The 13,684-nt window shown below is 38.9% G+C and overlaps 1 protein-coding gene across 1 annotated transcript in view; it reads right to left on the bottom strand.

Moving 5' to 3' along the window:
• Positions 1–1,831: 1,831 nt before the first annotated feature.
• The window catches only part of LOC143719438 (FGGY carbohydrate kinase domain-containing protein-like), a 45,961-nt gene continuing 34,108 nt past the window's right edge, over positions 1,832–13,684 (bottom strand). Inside the window, exons 7-11 of the mRNA XM_077209786.1 lie at positions 4,521–4,582; positions 4,303–4,453; positions 3,653–3,727; positions 3,399–3,523; positions 1,832–1,940 (exon numbers count right to left, since the gene is read on the bottom strand). Coding sequence (XP_077065901.1) covers positions 1,832–1,940; positions 3,399–3,523; positions 3,653–3,727; positions 4,303–4,453; positions 4,521–4,582 — 522 coding nt within the window. The remainder of the gene's footprint in view (positions 1,941–3,398; positions 3,524–3,652; positions 3,728–4,302; positions 4,454–4,520; positions 4,583–13,684) is intronic.

The following is a 13,684-nucleotide window of genomic DNA, read 5'->3' as shown; positions in this document are numbered from 1 at the left end:
TTCTGGAGAACGGGGAAAATCCAGTTACCTGCTGTTCTGAGTGTTGAATATCCAAAGCCTGTTGTATTCTGATTCATCATTGATGCTGTTCTGGAGGACGGGGAAAATCCAGTTACCTGCTGTTCTGAGTGCGTCCGCTGCATTTGTCTCATCGTTGCTGTTGTGGAGAACGGAGGAAACCTCAGGTACCCGTTGTTCTGAGTGTTGTGTATCTAAATCCTGTTGTACTCTGCTTCATTATTGATGCTGTTCTGGGGGACGGAGAAAATCCAGTTACCTGCTGTTCGGAGTGTGTTCCATCTGAGGCCGGTGCATTCTCGTCTCATCCTCGCTGTTCTTGGGAGTGGGAATAAACCCAGTTACCTGCTGCCCAGTCGACGCCCTTCACAGCCCCAAGCCTTCTGCACCGACATATTGGGAAGACCAAACGTACGTGGAGTACCTACTTGCTGTCCAGTCGATGCTCCTTCACAGCCGTAAGCTTTCTGCACCTGTTGAACTAAGAAGAACCAACTGTATTGAGAGGATTTACCTGCTGCCAGTCGACGCTCCTTCACAGCCCTAAGCCTACTGCACCGACGTATTGGGAAGACCAAACGTACGTGGAGTACCTACTTGCTGTCCAGTCGACGCTCCTTCACAGCCGTAAGCTTCCTACACCTGTTGTACTGAGAAGAACCAACCGTACTGAGAGTAAGCCTTTGGCACCTGAGAGACTGAGAAGAGTCAACCGTACTCAGAGTAAGCCTTTGGCACCTGAGAGACTGAGAAGAGTCAACCGTACTGAGAGTAAGCCTTTGGCACCTGAGAGAATCAGAAGAGTCAACCGTACTGAGAGTAAGCCTTTGGCACCTGAGAGACTGAGAAGAGTTCACCGTACGGAGAATAAGCCTTTGGCACCTGAGAGACTGAGAAGAGTCAACCGTACTGAGAGTAAGCCTTTGGCACCTGAGAAACTGAGAAGAGTCAACCGTACTGAGAGTAAGCCTTTGGCACCTGAGAGACTGAGAAGAGTCAACCGTACTGAGAGTAAGCCTTTGGCACCTGAATGTATCGAATAGAATCGAATGTAGTTCTTTAATGAGAACTAGTAATGTAGCTAGTTTTATTTAAGTTACTTATAAGCCATAAGCAATCGTCGATTAAAAGAGTATTTGGGGATTGCAGTTTGCTGTTTGACTTATCAATTTGTGTCGATAAAGTATAATAGGGTGAATCATGTATATAGTGCTTGCATAGTGCATATACTTGTAGCTGTTATGTATCTTTGGAAGTCCTTGAAATTAATAGGTTTCAAAGCGCAGCGCAGCGTTCCGCGTCCTGTCTAAAAGGTGCTTCAGTCCTAGGCGCGCGCAAGTACACGAACCCCAACCCCCCCTGTTTGTAGATAGATAGATAGCCTATATATACACACACACAAACATATACACAAAAAAAGTGTACATGCAGACCCGCTAACAACATGTCTATAATTAACTAAGAATGTGAATTATAAAAAACATGAATTATAGAAAGCATGAAAGGCCCAGTTCCTCATTAAGGCCATTTGGTTCTACTGTGTTAAGAGTGAAAATCCAGAAAGCGTCCCATTGTAGTAGGGACTTCACTATGTCACCTCCTCGCTGGGAGGGTAGAATTTTTTCAATACCCAAAAATTTTAAGGACGCACTGGAACCATGATTAGCTTGTACATAATGCCTCGCAATTTCATAGTCCATATTTCTGTTACGAATTGCTGCTTTGTGTTCTGCAGCCAGTAGCACCTCAATGCAGTACATGAGATCCACGGGGAGGAGTCGGATCAAGATCCAAGGGGTGGAGATGGGTAGGATTAGGGTTGTATGGAGCCACAGTCAGATGAAGCACAGGCTCCGATCACAGCAGCTCCCAACAGAACGGCCTCTGGTTCGGCCGACAGGACCACCGGCAGCCAGTAGCACCTCAATGCAGTACATGAGATCCACGGGGAGGAGTCGGATCAAGATCCAAGGGGTGGAGATGGGTAGGATTAGGGTTGGGTTTAGGGATTAGGGGTGTGTTTAGGGATCAGGGGGCGGAGTTGGCTAGGTTTCGGTGTATGTAAGGTGGGAGGAGTGGATCCGACTCCTCCCCGTGGATTTCATGTTCCGCAGTGAGAACCATCTCCCGGCAGCCCTGAAACACACACACACATCCCTCAGAGCACTGACCCGTGGTGTTGGTCATGTCATGTCAGATACCTGAGTGTAGAGACCTGCACTTCTGCGAGACTACCCCGGGACCCAGCGCAACCGAGTGCGGCGCGGGACAATATTTGATGGGTGAATGCGGGTGCGGGCGGCAAGATATTATTGTGTGCGGGTTGCGGGAAAATAAAATTATTTGTGGGAAATATAGAACAAAATAAAATAACTAGAAACAAATAAACCGTTATTTATCTAATGCACAACCAACAAGGATAACTAAAATAAAAACGATTTACAGGCACATGGTCGGAAGCTAACTCTCGCGTGGTTCATAGGCGCAGAACAGCCAAGCCTACCACACAGAGGCAAAATGTCTGCACCGCATGACACACGCCATGTACTTTGCATTCCAGCTTCCAGCGCACCATCGGAGAGGGCTTTCAGTATTTGCGGTCGCATACTGGAGCAGAGACGGATTAATCTGAAGCCCTCATCAGTGAACGACATGCTATTCCTGCATGGGCACATTAAGTAGTCATACAGTTTTTTTTTTATTGTTTTAGTTAATTCAGTTTTTTTTTATTTAGCTAAATATTTAAAATTGGTATATTTTGTTATTGAGGAATAAGGATAGTTTTTGTTTAATGTTTTGAAGGAATTGCTAAAAGCAAAGGCGGCATTCTTAAGCAGTATTAGGCCCTATATATAGGCTACTTTTGAACATGAAAGAAATCCAGGTTTATTATTATTATAAGATACTTTATTAGGCTATACTATAATCATTATGGTATATTTTTATTTATGTACATTTCTTACTTTTTTACTGTATTTATTTGTTCTAAGTTCCTTGTTCATGTTCATCCATTGAATTAAACGCAAATAAAACGAAACATTTGTTTATTTTCCGTTTATTTTTTATTTTATTTTTTATATTCAACAGGGGAGCAAGTGAAAAAAATCACAGAGTAGCAGGCAGAATATGCAATGTATTTAAAAAAAAAAGTACTTTTACGTTTACCCGCGGGATTTTGCGGGCGGGAGCGGGACGAAACTTGATTGTTGGGGGCAGCAGCGGGAGAAAACAACATATATTTTTGCAGGAACGGGATAAAATCCGTCCCGCGCAGGTCTCTACCATGTCAGATAAATGAGTGAGTGTGTGTGTGAGTGAGCATTGACCCGTGGTGTTGGTCATGTCATGTCAGATATATGAGCGTGTGTGTGAGTGAGCACTGACCCGTGGTGTTGGCGTGTGTCTGTACGAACAGCGCGTTCTTGCTCAGCCCCCCGCACAGGAAGAGGGTTGTGATGTCATATCCTGCCTCTTTCATGGCATCTAGGATGTGTCTGGTGCCAAGCTTCATACAACAGAGACACACAATCACATTAACACTGTAATACTGAACACTTAGTTAGTGTGTGAGTGAGAGTGTGTTTGTGTGTGTGTATGTGAGAGAGAGTGTGTGTGTGTGTGGTGTGTGTCTTACAGCGATGGCCTGAAGAGTTGCTAGATACAGCAGAGCTAAATCATCCAGTGTCTGTGATAAAGTGAGTCCCACAACCTGCACACACCAGCAGTGACATCATCAATCAACTCTCCACCACTGCAAACATTAGTTATAAAAGCTAAAACTATCTGATGTGTCTTTTTTCTTAATGGTTAAAAATAAGAAATTATATTAAACGTAAAGAAAATCTTTCTTTCTAGAACGTAAAGAAAAAAGTACTTTCTAGGGCTATTAACATTATTTTCATGACATTAAGCAAATGTCCCTGTTAAATCCACATTTATGTCCTCTGAAATAAAGGAAAAAAGCCCAAAAATATAATTTAAAAAAAAGATTGTCATTATTATAAATGTTAATTTGGAGTTCATTCTCAATATTCTCATTCTAGCAGCACCATAGCAACTGCCTACCAACTACACTAACAACCCTAGCAACCACCCACAACATCCGAACAACTGCCTGGTGCCAAATTTTGCCGCAGTAAGCACCACTCACATATTCTGCAGAAAATGTACATCCAGTTATCAGTTTTATTAATAAATAATAAAAAATTAAATTAAATTAAAGGCAGTACAATGAAAACTATTATATTTTTTCATCAGCACTGTAACAAGCACAGCGTTCCTCACCGATCCCCGTGATGTCTGGTCGGCCAGAGGAGAGCGGTTGCCGTGGAAATCAGGCCAGATGTGCAGGCCGGCCGTCAGCTGCTCCGGCTGTGCTGCGTCTCCAGACATGTGCTCCAGATGGAGGTTCAGGCAGGAGTAAACGTGTTTCCCACTGCAGAGAAAAGCTCAGCGATCAGACTGAGTGAGAACAGAAACGCATCAGAGCGACTGATGCTCACCTCTTCTCCGCCTGCTCTTTCAGCTGCCTGGAAGCGGCGTGTCCGTTCACCACATGGTCCACCTGAAAGGACATGACATCGCTCTAATTAAGATATTCATATATTTTCATGTAAACCATCTGTATATATAGCGTATTATGTGTTTATTGTAACGTTTGTCACAATGACCTGTAGTACAGTGATGACTGTCTGGAACCAAGCAGCCAAACTACCAACCAACCAATAAACTAAAAAAACAACAGCCAACCAATCAACTACACCAATCAATCAGACCAAACAACCAATTTAAAATATCAACCAAACAACCAACCTAACGACCAACAAAACCAACCAATCAATCAAACTACCAAGGAAACAACCAACCAAAAACCAAGAAAATAACCAAACAAACAACCAACCAACCAAGAAACCAACTAATAAACCAAACAACCAAGAAAACCACCAACCAAGTAAAAAAACGACCAATCAACCAACAAACCAATAAAGACAACAACCAATCAACCAACCACCCACCAACCAAGAAAACAACCAACCAACTAATAAACCAAACCAAGAAAATAACCACCCAACTAATCAACCAATCAACTAAACCAACCAATAAAAACAATCCATCAATCAACCAAACCAAGTAGAAAACTAACCAATCATCCAAGAACAATACAACCAATCAACCAAAAAACCAATCGAATCAATCAACCGATCAATAAACCGAGAAAAAAAAACAACCAACCAACCAACCCAAGAAAAACAACAAAAACCAACCAACCACTCCTTTCAAGAACAAAACAACCAATCAATCAACCAATAAACCAAGAAAAAAACCCAACCAACCAATCAAATTAATCAACCAACCCAAGAAAAAACCAACAACCAATCGAATCAATAAACCAAGAAAAAACAACAACCAACCAATCAAATCAATCAACCAACCAACAAACCCAAGAAAAAAACTAACGAATCAATCAACCAAACAAACAATCAACCAAGAAAAAAACCCAACCAACTAATCAAAATCTACCAACCAACCAATAAACCAAGAAAATAACAAAACAACCAACCAATCGAATCAATTAACCAACCAATAAAAAAACAACCAACTACCCAACCAATCAAATCAATTAACTAATCAACCCAAGAAAAAAACAACCAACCAAGTAGAAAAAACAAACAAACCACCAATCATCCAAGAAAAATCAACCAATAAAACAAACAACCAACCAATCAAATCAATCATAAATCAATCAAGAAAAAAACCCAACCAAGTTACCAATCAAATCGATCAACCAACCAACCAATCAATCAATTAATCAACCAAGACATCATGGCTCTGTTTCAAACCCAAATAAACTGTCTTTCTGTCAACATTCTCAAGCAGCGTCTTTTACTAAACGGTGCCTGAACCGATACTTTAAAAAAAGAGCCTCAAAACGATGGTGAATGACATTAAAGAACGGCTTTTTTATTGAAAAATAAATAAATAAAATAATCTTAAAAATGAACAATATATAGATTTTTTAAAGTATACTGAAATATGTAAAGTGTACTAAATACAAAACACAACAAATTTTCATAATAAATTCACAATAAAACCCAAGCCACCTAACCCAACTACAATAATTTAACACTAAATAGCAGTTACATTTCTAATTAACAGCAAAGTAGTGTGTATTCTTGGTGTGCTACAAACTAGCTTCTCTTTTGCAGAAATATTAACACATTTCTTGTCTTCTCTGGCCAAATATGACACCTCTCCTGACTCCTGACTAATTTATTAGATGTATGTAGGTCTGTTATTGTAGGGACATCAACTTTACATTTTCACACTAAACATGGTGCGGAACAAAACGTGATTGTGATTGGTTGCGTGACGGGCGAGTCAGTCCTTGGCTGATATTTTTTATTCTTAAATACATGTAAGTGAATGTGTTTTGTCTTTTAAGAAACCTTTATAATGGTCATGACTCATGTTAGTTGATCTAACGCATAATGTACGCCATGTTAGTACGCACCGCAGTTCAGAGAATTGCATCTGTCAGATTTAGGCCTATAGCGCGTCAATTCATCCACTTCTCCCAAAATACATGAAAGTGGCCAGTGAAGTGTGAGAAGAATAGAGTAAATTTTATAGTTACCTACACAATATGCATATAAACACGTCTTCAATTTATAATTGAAAGGATTGTTATTGCTGCTTCCATGGACATCGTTGTGTATTTTACAAACAATAAATGTATTGTTTGCTAGTAGGTAGTCTATTTATGTGTCTAATCACACCGGCGTGAACGATCGTACGTGTTAAAGGGTTAACTAGCGATCACGTGCGGTGATGATGCTTCTTACGTCCGTTTCGGAGAACCAGAGGGAAGTATTTCAACCGACAGCTGAGGCATAAGTCCGAGTACATGTCGGTTACTTATGGCTCGTTTCCGAGCGGTGCGGTACGGTACAGTACAGTATGGTACGCAACTATTTCCGTTTCCACTGCCAAAAGCCATACCACTTTTTCAGTACCCTTCCGTTGGGGTACTTAGCACAGTGGTACGGTACCTAAAGGGTGGAGCTAGACTCACTGCAGAATGTTGATTGGTTGACAGAGAATAGTCACTTGCACGTGCTAAAAGGGGAATGACAACATAAGAAGCACCATTTTTTAATATACAGTTGAAATATATTACTGTCATTGTGTCTCAAAATGTCATTTTAAGAGTTTTTCAGGTGAGAATGTAGTTGTTTAAAGCTGAAATCTGTGGTTTATTTATAAAGATTTATGAAAATTTGATCTAGGTTGTGAGATCCATTCCAGGCGATCACAGGGCGTTCGGCGCTTATGTACCCCGCCTGGAACAGCCTTTCCTCGGCTAGTCGTTCTGACGTTTGCCGCTGACGTCTCTGTAGTGGTTAAATATGAGATATAATTCGTCTTGTGTAGACCTAACGGGCGATCTTTGGTCTCGTGAATCTATCATTTGTTCCCTGGCCAATGGTTGAGGGCTAAGTGAAGTTCCAAAACTTTATATATTTAGGCTATTTAACGTTACTGTTGTAACGTTAGACTAGAGCGCTGACTTTTGACTGAATGGTTTGCTTTATTTCTTATTGTATAGCTTCTTGTACCTTTTACTTATATTTTTATAATGGCTATTATTGATAAAACTGAAGTTTAACAAAAAGAGACAGAGTTGAGTTTTGTCATTTTTAATTTTATTACAGTGAAGATGAGCACTGTAATGTTGTTTACTGCAACATTTGTTGTTTAGTACAAATGCACATATTGCCTGGACCATATTAATAATTGTAATATTTTTAGAATTTAAATGAAAAGAGGCAGGGTTGTTTTATATTTCGTTTTGTTATGAATAGGCTAACGTTATGCATGCAGTGAATATAACCAATACGCATTGCCTGAACCCCATTTGTGTGGCTATGATGTTTAAGATTTCTTTAACCCTCTGGGGTCGACAAACGCGCCGGCACGTTTTGCTCGATTTTTTTCACATACAGTAGCAGGAAAATAGACTTAAAATACTCTGTCATTTTTGGTCATACACACTTAAGAAATATAAAAAAAATAAACTGTTGAATGTCTATTTTTTTATGTGTCCACTTACAATCGAAATAAAACATTGTGCTTTTGTAAAATAAAGAAAATAAACAGGGTGTGCTTTCTGTCTCTCCATCTACGTTAACCTTTCTTCTGGAGCACGTCTCTAAACTTAAACAAAACTCAGCGAATACTATTCACCCAAGCATGAGCAATATATCTTTATAATCATTTAAGTTTGTACTTTTAAAATATCTAATTCAAAACTAAAATAAATATTCTCTGTTTATGTAATCTATAAAAAAGAGAGGGGTGTCAGCCGATCTCATTATCGTTCTCTCAGCTCATTATTCTGCTAATGTGACACGCCCACGGAGAGCGTGCGGTATTCAAACGCAAATGATCTGAAGCGACACATGCAAACGTGTCAACGTCCCTCATAAACGCGATAACACAACAAATTTAATCATCAGATTAATGTACCTTTTCGGCTTGTGAGGCTGTGACTGTGAGGAGTAATCCTGGGACATTTACCTCAGAACATGTACTGGTTTATTTTCATTTTGAGGAGCGACCGATCTAGCCGAGAATTGTGAGTAGCTACCCTAAGTTTTTTATTCTTGTGCTTTGTCCTAATGTCTGTAAATGCAAAAAGACTTTAAATTTGAATCACGTTTCTGTGTGTGAATGAATTAACGGCACAGATGGGCGCTGTTGTTTATGTTTAGCCTACTATGTTACAGATGAAATATGAAAGATAACTATGGGATCAAATTCCCGCCAAATATATTGCGGCCACGGATCAAAATATAATAAGCGTGAATCAAAAATGGGATCAAATTCCCGCCAAATGTATTGCGGCCACGGATCAAAATATAATAAGCGTGATTCAAAAAATAACAAGCATGAATAAAAACTTTAAACACATTAAAAAATATTTTTCACAAAAAGTTTATTTTAAACTTTACAAGGACTTTTAAGCAGTAAAGCTATCTGAACTCTGGACATATACAAATAATTAAATTCCTCCTTTTTTGAGGTAGCCTACATTTTAATGCGCACACTGGTAATTGGTGTTAGACAATGGCTCATGATTATCCTAAAGCAGCTCTAAAACATCATGCAGTTTTGAAACACTACATTTCTTTGCTAAAATTAAGTTAAAAACGACCATTTTACCCGTCTGAAGAATTTAGGACTTTGACCTTTCAATGCTACACACAGCCTTTATATTATTTAGTTCCATTACAGACAAGGCATACAGTGCAAAAAGTACAAGACGAATACAAAGGCATTTGTGGTACAGTTCAGAGTATGTAAAACAAAGAACAACAACAACTAAAATTTAAAATAAACCTGTAGCCTTTGTAAAAGGAAAAAAGATGCACAGCCTACCTGGTGATCCGTTACAGTTAAATACGCCATCCTGAAATATTTTCTTAATTGTTGTTGTTAAGCGATCATATAGCCTAGGTAGCATGGTAAATTAATTCTAGACTAGATAGATTTACCATTTGACTAAAGATTAATGAAAATGATAGTGTACAGAGGAGATTACAGAAACCAGGTGGATTTGATATGCAGTGATTTATTATAATTATTGTGTTCATTTGCATAGCTACATAATTGCATATTACTCTAGGATTAATGTTTTAAATATAGCTTAAATTTTTAATACAGCAACATGAAAATTATTGAAAAGATCAGGGATAGGTAACGTTTCTGGAGTGCCGCTGTCCTGCAGAATTTAGCATCAACTCCGATAAAAACCTAGCTAGCAGTATTAATAATCCTAAAGATGATGATTAGCTGGTTCAGGTGTGTTTGATTAGGGTTGGAGGAGCTAAACTCTGCATCCAGGAGGACCGACATTGCCCTTCCATGTCATAGATTAAATATGAAAGTAAAGCGGCCAGTAGGTGGTGGCAAGTTACTGTCTTTATAAGTGAGTCATTCATTCAAACTTCTCGTTCAAATCAGGAATTCTTTAATGAAACACTGTTGTGTGGCTCGCAGGTGATCGACGCTCACAGTGCAAGGTCCAGAAGTAAGGCCAGGGCTTTAAAGATGATCTGAACTGAAATTTGAAAAAATGTGATATAACAGATGTATTTTATTTATTCTCATTGGTACAATTATTTAAATGGCAGAATTTGTTGAAAGGGATAAAATGGTATTTTGAAAATGTTGTTGTTGTTACACGGGCGCGCCATGTTGGATTTCAACATTCAACTACGTCACTGGAATGGTAGGCTACTCCGATGCTAACCAACACTAGCAGAGCTAGCTTCTCTCTACCCCATGCCTTGTCAACAAAATTATTCTAGTCGTGATTTCTAGTGTTTAATCCTAGGTACGAGAGACAGATGTGTTGAAAACATCAATGAGTACATGAAGCGTCTGACATCAAATGTTTTATTTAGCTACAAGTCCAACGCATACTAGAATCCTTGATGTTCAGCTGAGGGGAAAAGATGTAACGTTAACGTTAGTTCACTGCACAGGATGGGAACGGAATCTTATTCATCCTTCCCAAATGCCCCCTCGCCCAAAGAGTGAACTGCCGGTACACTGTTAAGCTTAACAGTCTGAGAAAAGGATATAAGTTAGCCTAGTCTAGCGCAGTCGCCAATTCGTAAAATACACTTTTACATACCAGCTACTTATGGGGCGCTCCAGCGTCTCAGCTCGGACATCCCTTAGAGATAGCATAGCCACCTTCAACACGTCTCTCTCACCGCACAGCATCCGAAATGAACGGTGCATGGTGATGCATTTTCGCCGATCAATAAATGTTCCAGGTTGACCTCTCTTCAACAGATCGACTCCGGTGCAGTGTCCATGCTCCGGCAGCGCCCGCGCCCACACACTTCCCCCCAAACGATCCTGTACTGTATGTGGAGCCTGAAACTGGTCGTTCTCCATGTGGTGGTAGTCAGATACAACTGGCATGTCCCTCACATGCTCAAATGCGTAACTCATGCCATTAAAATTACTCATTTTCGTGTGTGTATATAGGACTTGCAGCTGTTGCTTATATACCTTCGCGGGTCCTACCATGCCAGTGACGTCATCGAAATTGCCAGCGTAACAAACGCAATTTTTGTGCTGCTTAAAAAAAGCTAGATTGATATTTTTAGTTACAATTTTTAATGTAAATTACTTTTAATTGTCATAAACAACATGTTATCAACGTTGATTTTTTTCAGTTCAGTTCATCTTTAAAGGTTAATATGATGGATCGTCAGACAGGCACAACTGTCAACTAACGACACAACAGGTCGTCGTCGTTAAAGTGACGAATTTAACGATAACGGATCGCCAGGTAGACGTAACAGGTCGAGTTCCAGGCACACATACAGTTTAACGGTGTCCTGCCACGGAAAGATTTTTGCCAGCTGAGCTGATGGTTATCTTCACCTGTAGCTACGAGAGAACATCAGTACAGTAGCGCGAGTCGCATTGGAGTGACGTCAACTCCCCTCTTCGTTTGATTGGCTAGAGGAGGAGCTGTCAATCTAGAACCAGTGGACCAATGGTGACGCTTAAGCCCGCCCTAATTTACATGAAACTCGAACTGCAACATTTGGAAGAGCAAGCCCAGAACATGGAAAGATGAGCGAAGAGGAAAACAGCACAAGCGTACCAAAAAATAAATTATGAGCAGAAAATGAAAGAGCGCAAAGTACAGAGTTATAAAACCAAGGAAAACATCATTTTAAAGAAAGCATGAAAAATATTTTTTAATGTGTTTAAATTTTTTTTTTCCATGCTTGTTATTTTTTGATTCACGCTTAATATATTTTGATCCGTGGCCGCAATACATTTGGCGGTAATTTGATCCCATAGATAACATTTCGTAGTTTTGGATAGATTATAAAGATTTTATTCTAAAATATCAAATAAGCTTTTGTCATCCAGTTTCGGCTCATATTTTAAATATATAGTAGGCTATGTTCTGTCAAAAATAAACTCATCAACTAAGTTGTTATTATAGTGTTTGTTCCAATGTAAGCTATATAAAAACTAATGAATCCTTAACTTTAAAATATGTATGATAATACTGTAGGATAATACTGAGGAATACTGTAGTAAGTTTTTTTCATTCTCAAGTGAATCGCGTTTCTGTGTGTGAATGAATGAACAGCAGAGATGCGCTGTTTACCACAACTCGCAAAAAGACAGTTTAAATTTGAATCGAGTTTCTGTGTGTGAATGAATGATCCGCTTTTAGCAAACTATATTGCTATACTGAGATGAGTAAAAATCGACTGAAATATGTTGAAATAAAATGTATTTGTATAAGCAACGTATTAAACTGCAAATTAACATTTATATTTCTAATATAAACGAAAGACCTATGTTACAGACATATGAAAGACAACATTTCGTTGACTAGTTTTGGATAGATTATACATTTTTACTGTAAAATCTTTGCCATCTCAAATAAGCTTTTGTTTGCCAATTTTGCTGATATGTTAAATAGCCTATAGCAGGGGTTCTTAAACTTTTTGATGTCGGGGCCCAAATTTTACAGTACAAAGTGGCCCAGGGCCCATTCAAATATTAGCACTGTATTGGTTTATTGATCTCACCATTGGTTTGATTTGTATTCAATAACTAAATGAAATCCACTTGCAGTTTAACAGGTTATTGTGTATGTAAACATGCACATAGGCTACAACAAGATGCAAAACACACAACAATTCATGGAACAAATCAATCTGCATCAAGAACAAATTTAAAGGCTCAAGTCAGGCATATTAGCCTAACTAGTGCTGCACGATTAATCGTATCGCAATCGCGATGTCAAGCCAATGCGATTATATGAAGCAAAATGCTGCGATTTTATATGAAATAAACAAATAGGGCTATTAACGCAATTAACGCAGCATCTGTTATTTTTGTCATCCTTTGGCTAGTGTTACATGATCCCGCTCTTATTCGTGCGAATGCTTTTGAACCATTCATGCGCGACAAGACAAAAGAGAATTTGCTGTATCACTTGAATCACTGCCTGTGAATGTCACTGCCTGTGAAAATGTATATAAATAAAAATAAAAACAATAAAATGTGTTGCTTAAATAAATAAATGCATAATAATATTTTTCAAAATAAATAAGTTGTAAATTAAAATTTAAATAAAGTGCAAATTAAAAAGTATAGCTTTATAATCTGCAAAATAATTTGATAATTGTTTCAGCAGTCTACATTTTTGCATGGTAGAACCTGAAGTTGCTCTTCATATCTGTTATAAATGAACAATAACAATAGTCCAATTTGAACAAGCTACAACTCCCTATTTATGTTCCCCTCTTAATGAGACACTTGGGCCTGCTTCACAGATAGTGGTGGGATGGTGCATTGTAACGGCTGTTTCACACCGCAAGCGTGAGCGGGGCTTGAGCAGTGCGTCAGCGTAACTACATCGTCACTGCAGCTGCAGACACGCGAGAGTATTCACACTGGAAGCGTTTGTACAGTGTCACAGTAGCGGCTCCAAAGCTACATATAAGCGAACAATTATTTACAAAGACAACTATACATTTGATTTTAGAAGTTGGTAAACCATATAAATGTCAGTAAACAACAAAACAACCAAGAAAACAGCTCCAATCTTGTC

Source organism: Siphateles boraxobius, unplaced genomic scaffold, assembly GCF_051911475.1.
Source record: "Siphateles boraxobius isolate OS27281-9 unplaced genomic scaffold, OSU_SipBor_1 63, whole genome shotgun sequence".
Taxonomy (NCBI): domain Eukaryota; kingdom Metazoa; phylum Chordata; class Actinopteri; order Cypriniformes; family Leuciscidae; genus Siphateles; species Siphateles boraxobius.
The sequence above is the reverse complement of the archived record's forward strand: the minus strand, read 5'-3'. Positions and strand labels throughout refer to the sequence as shown.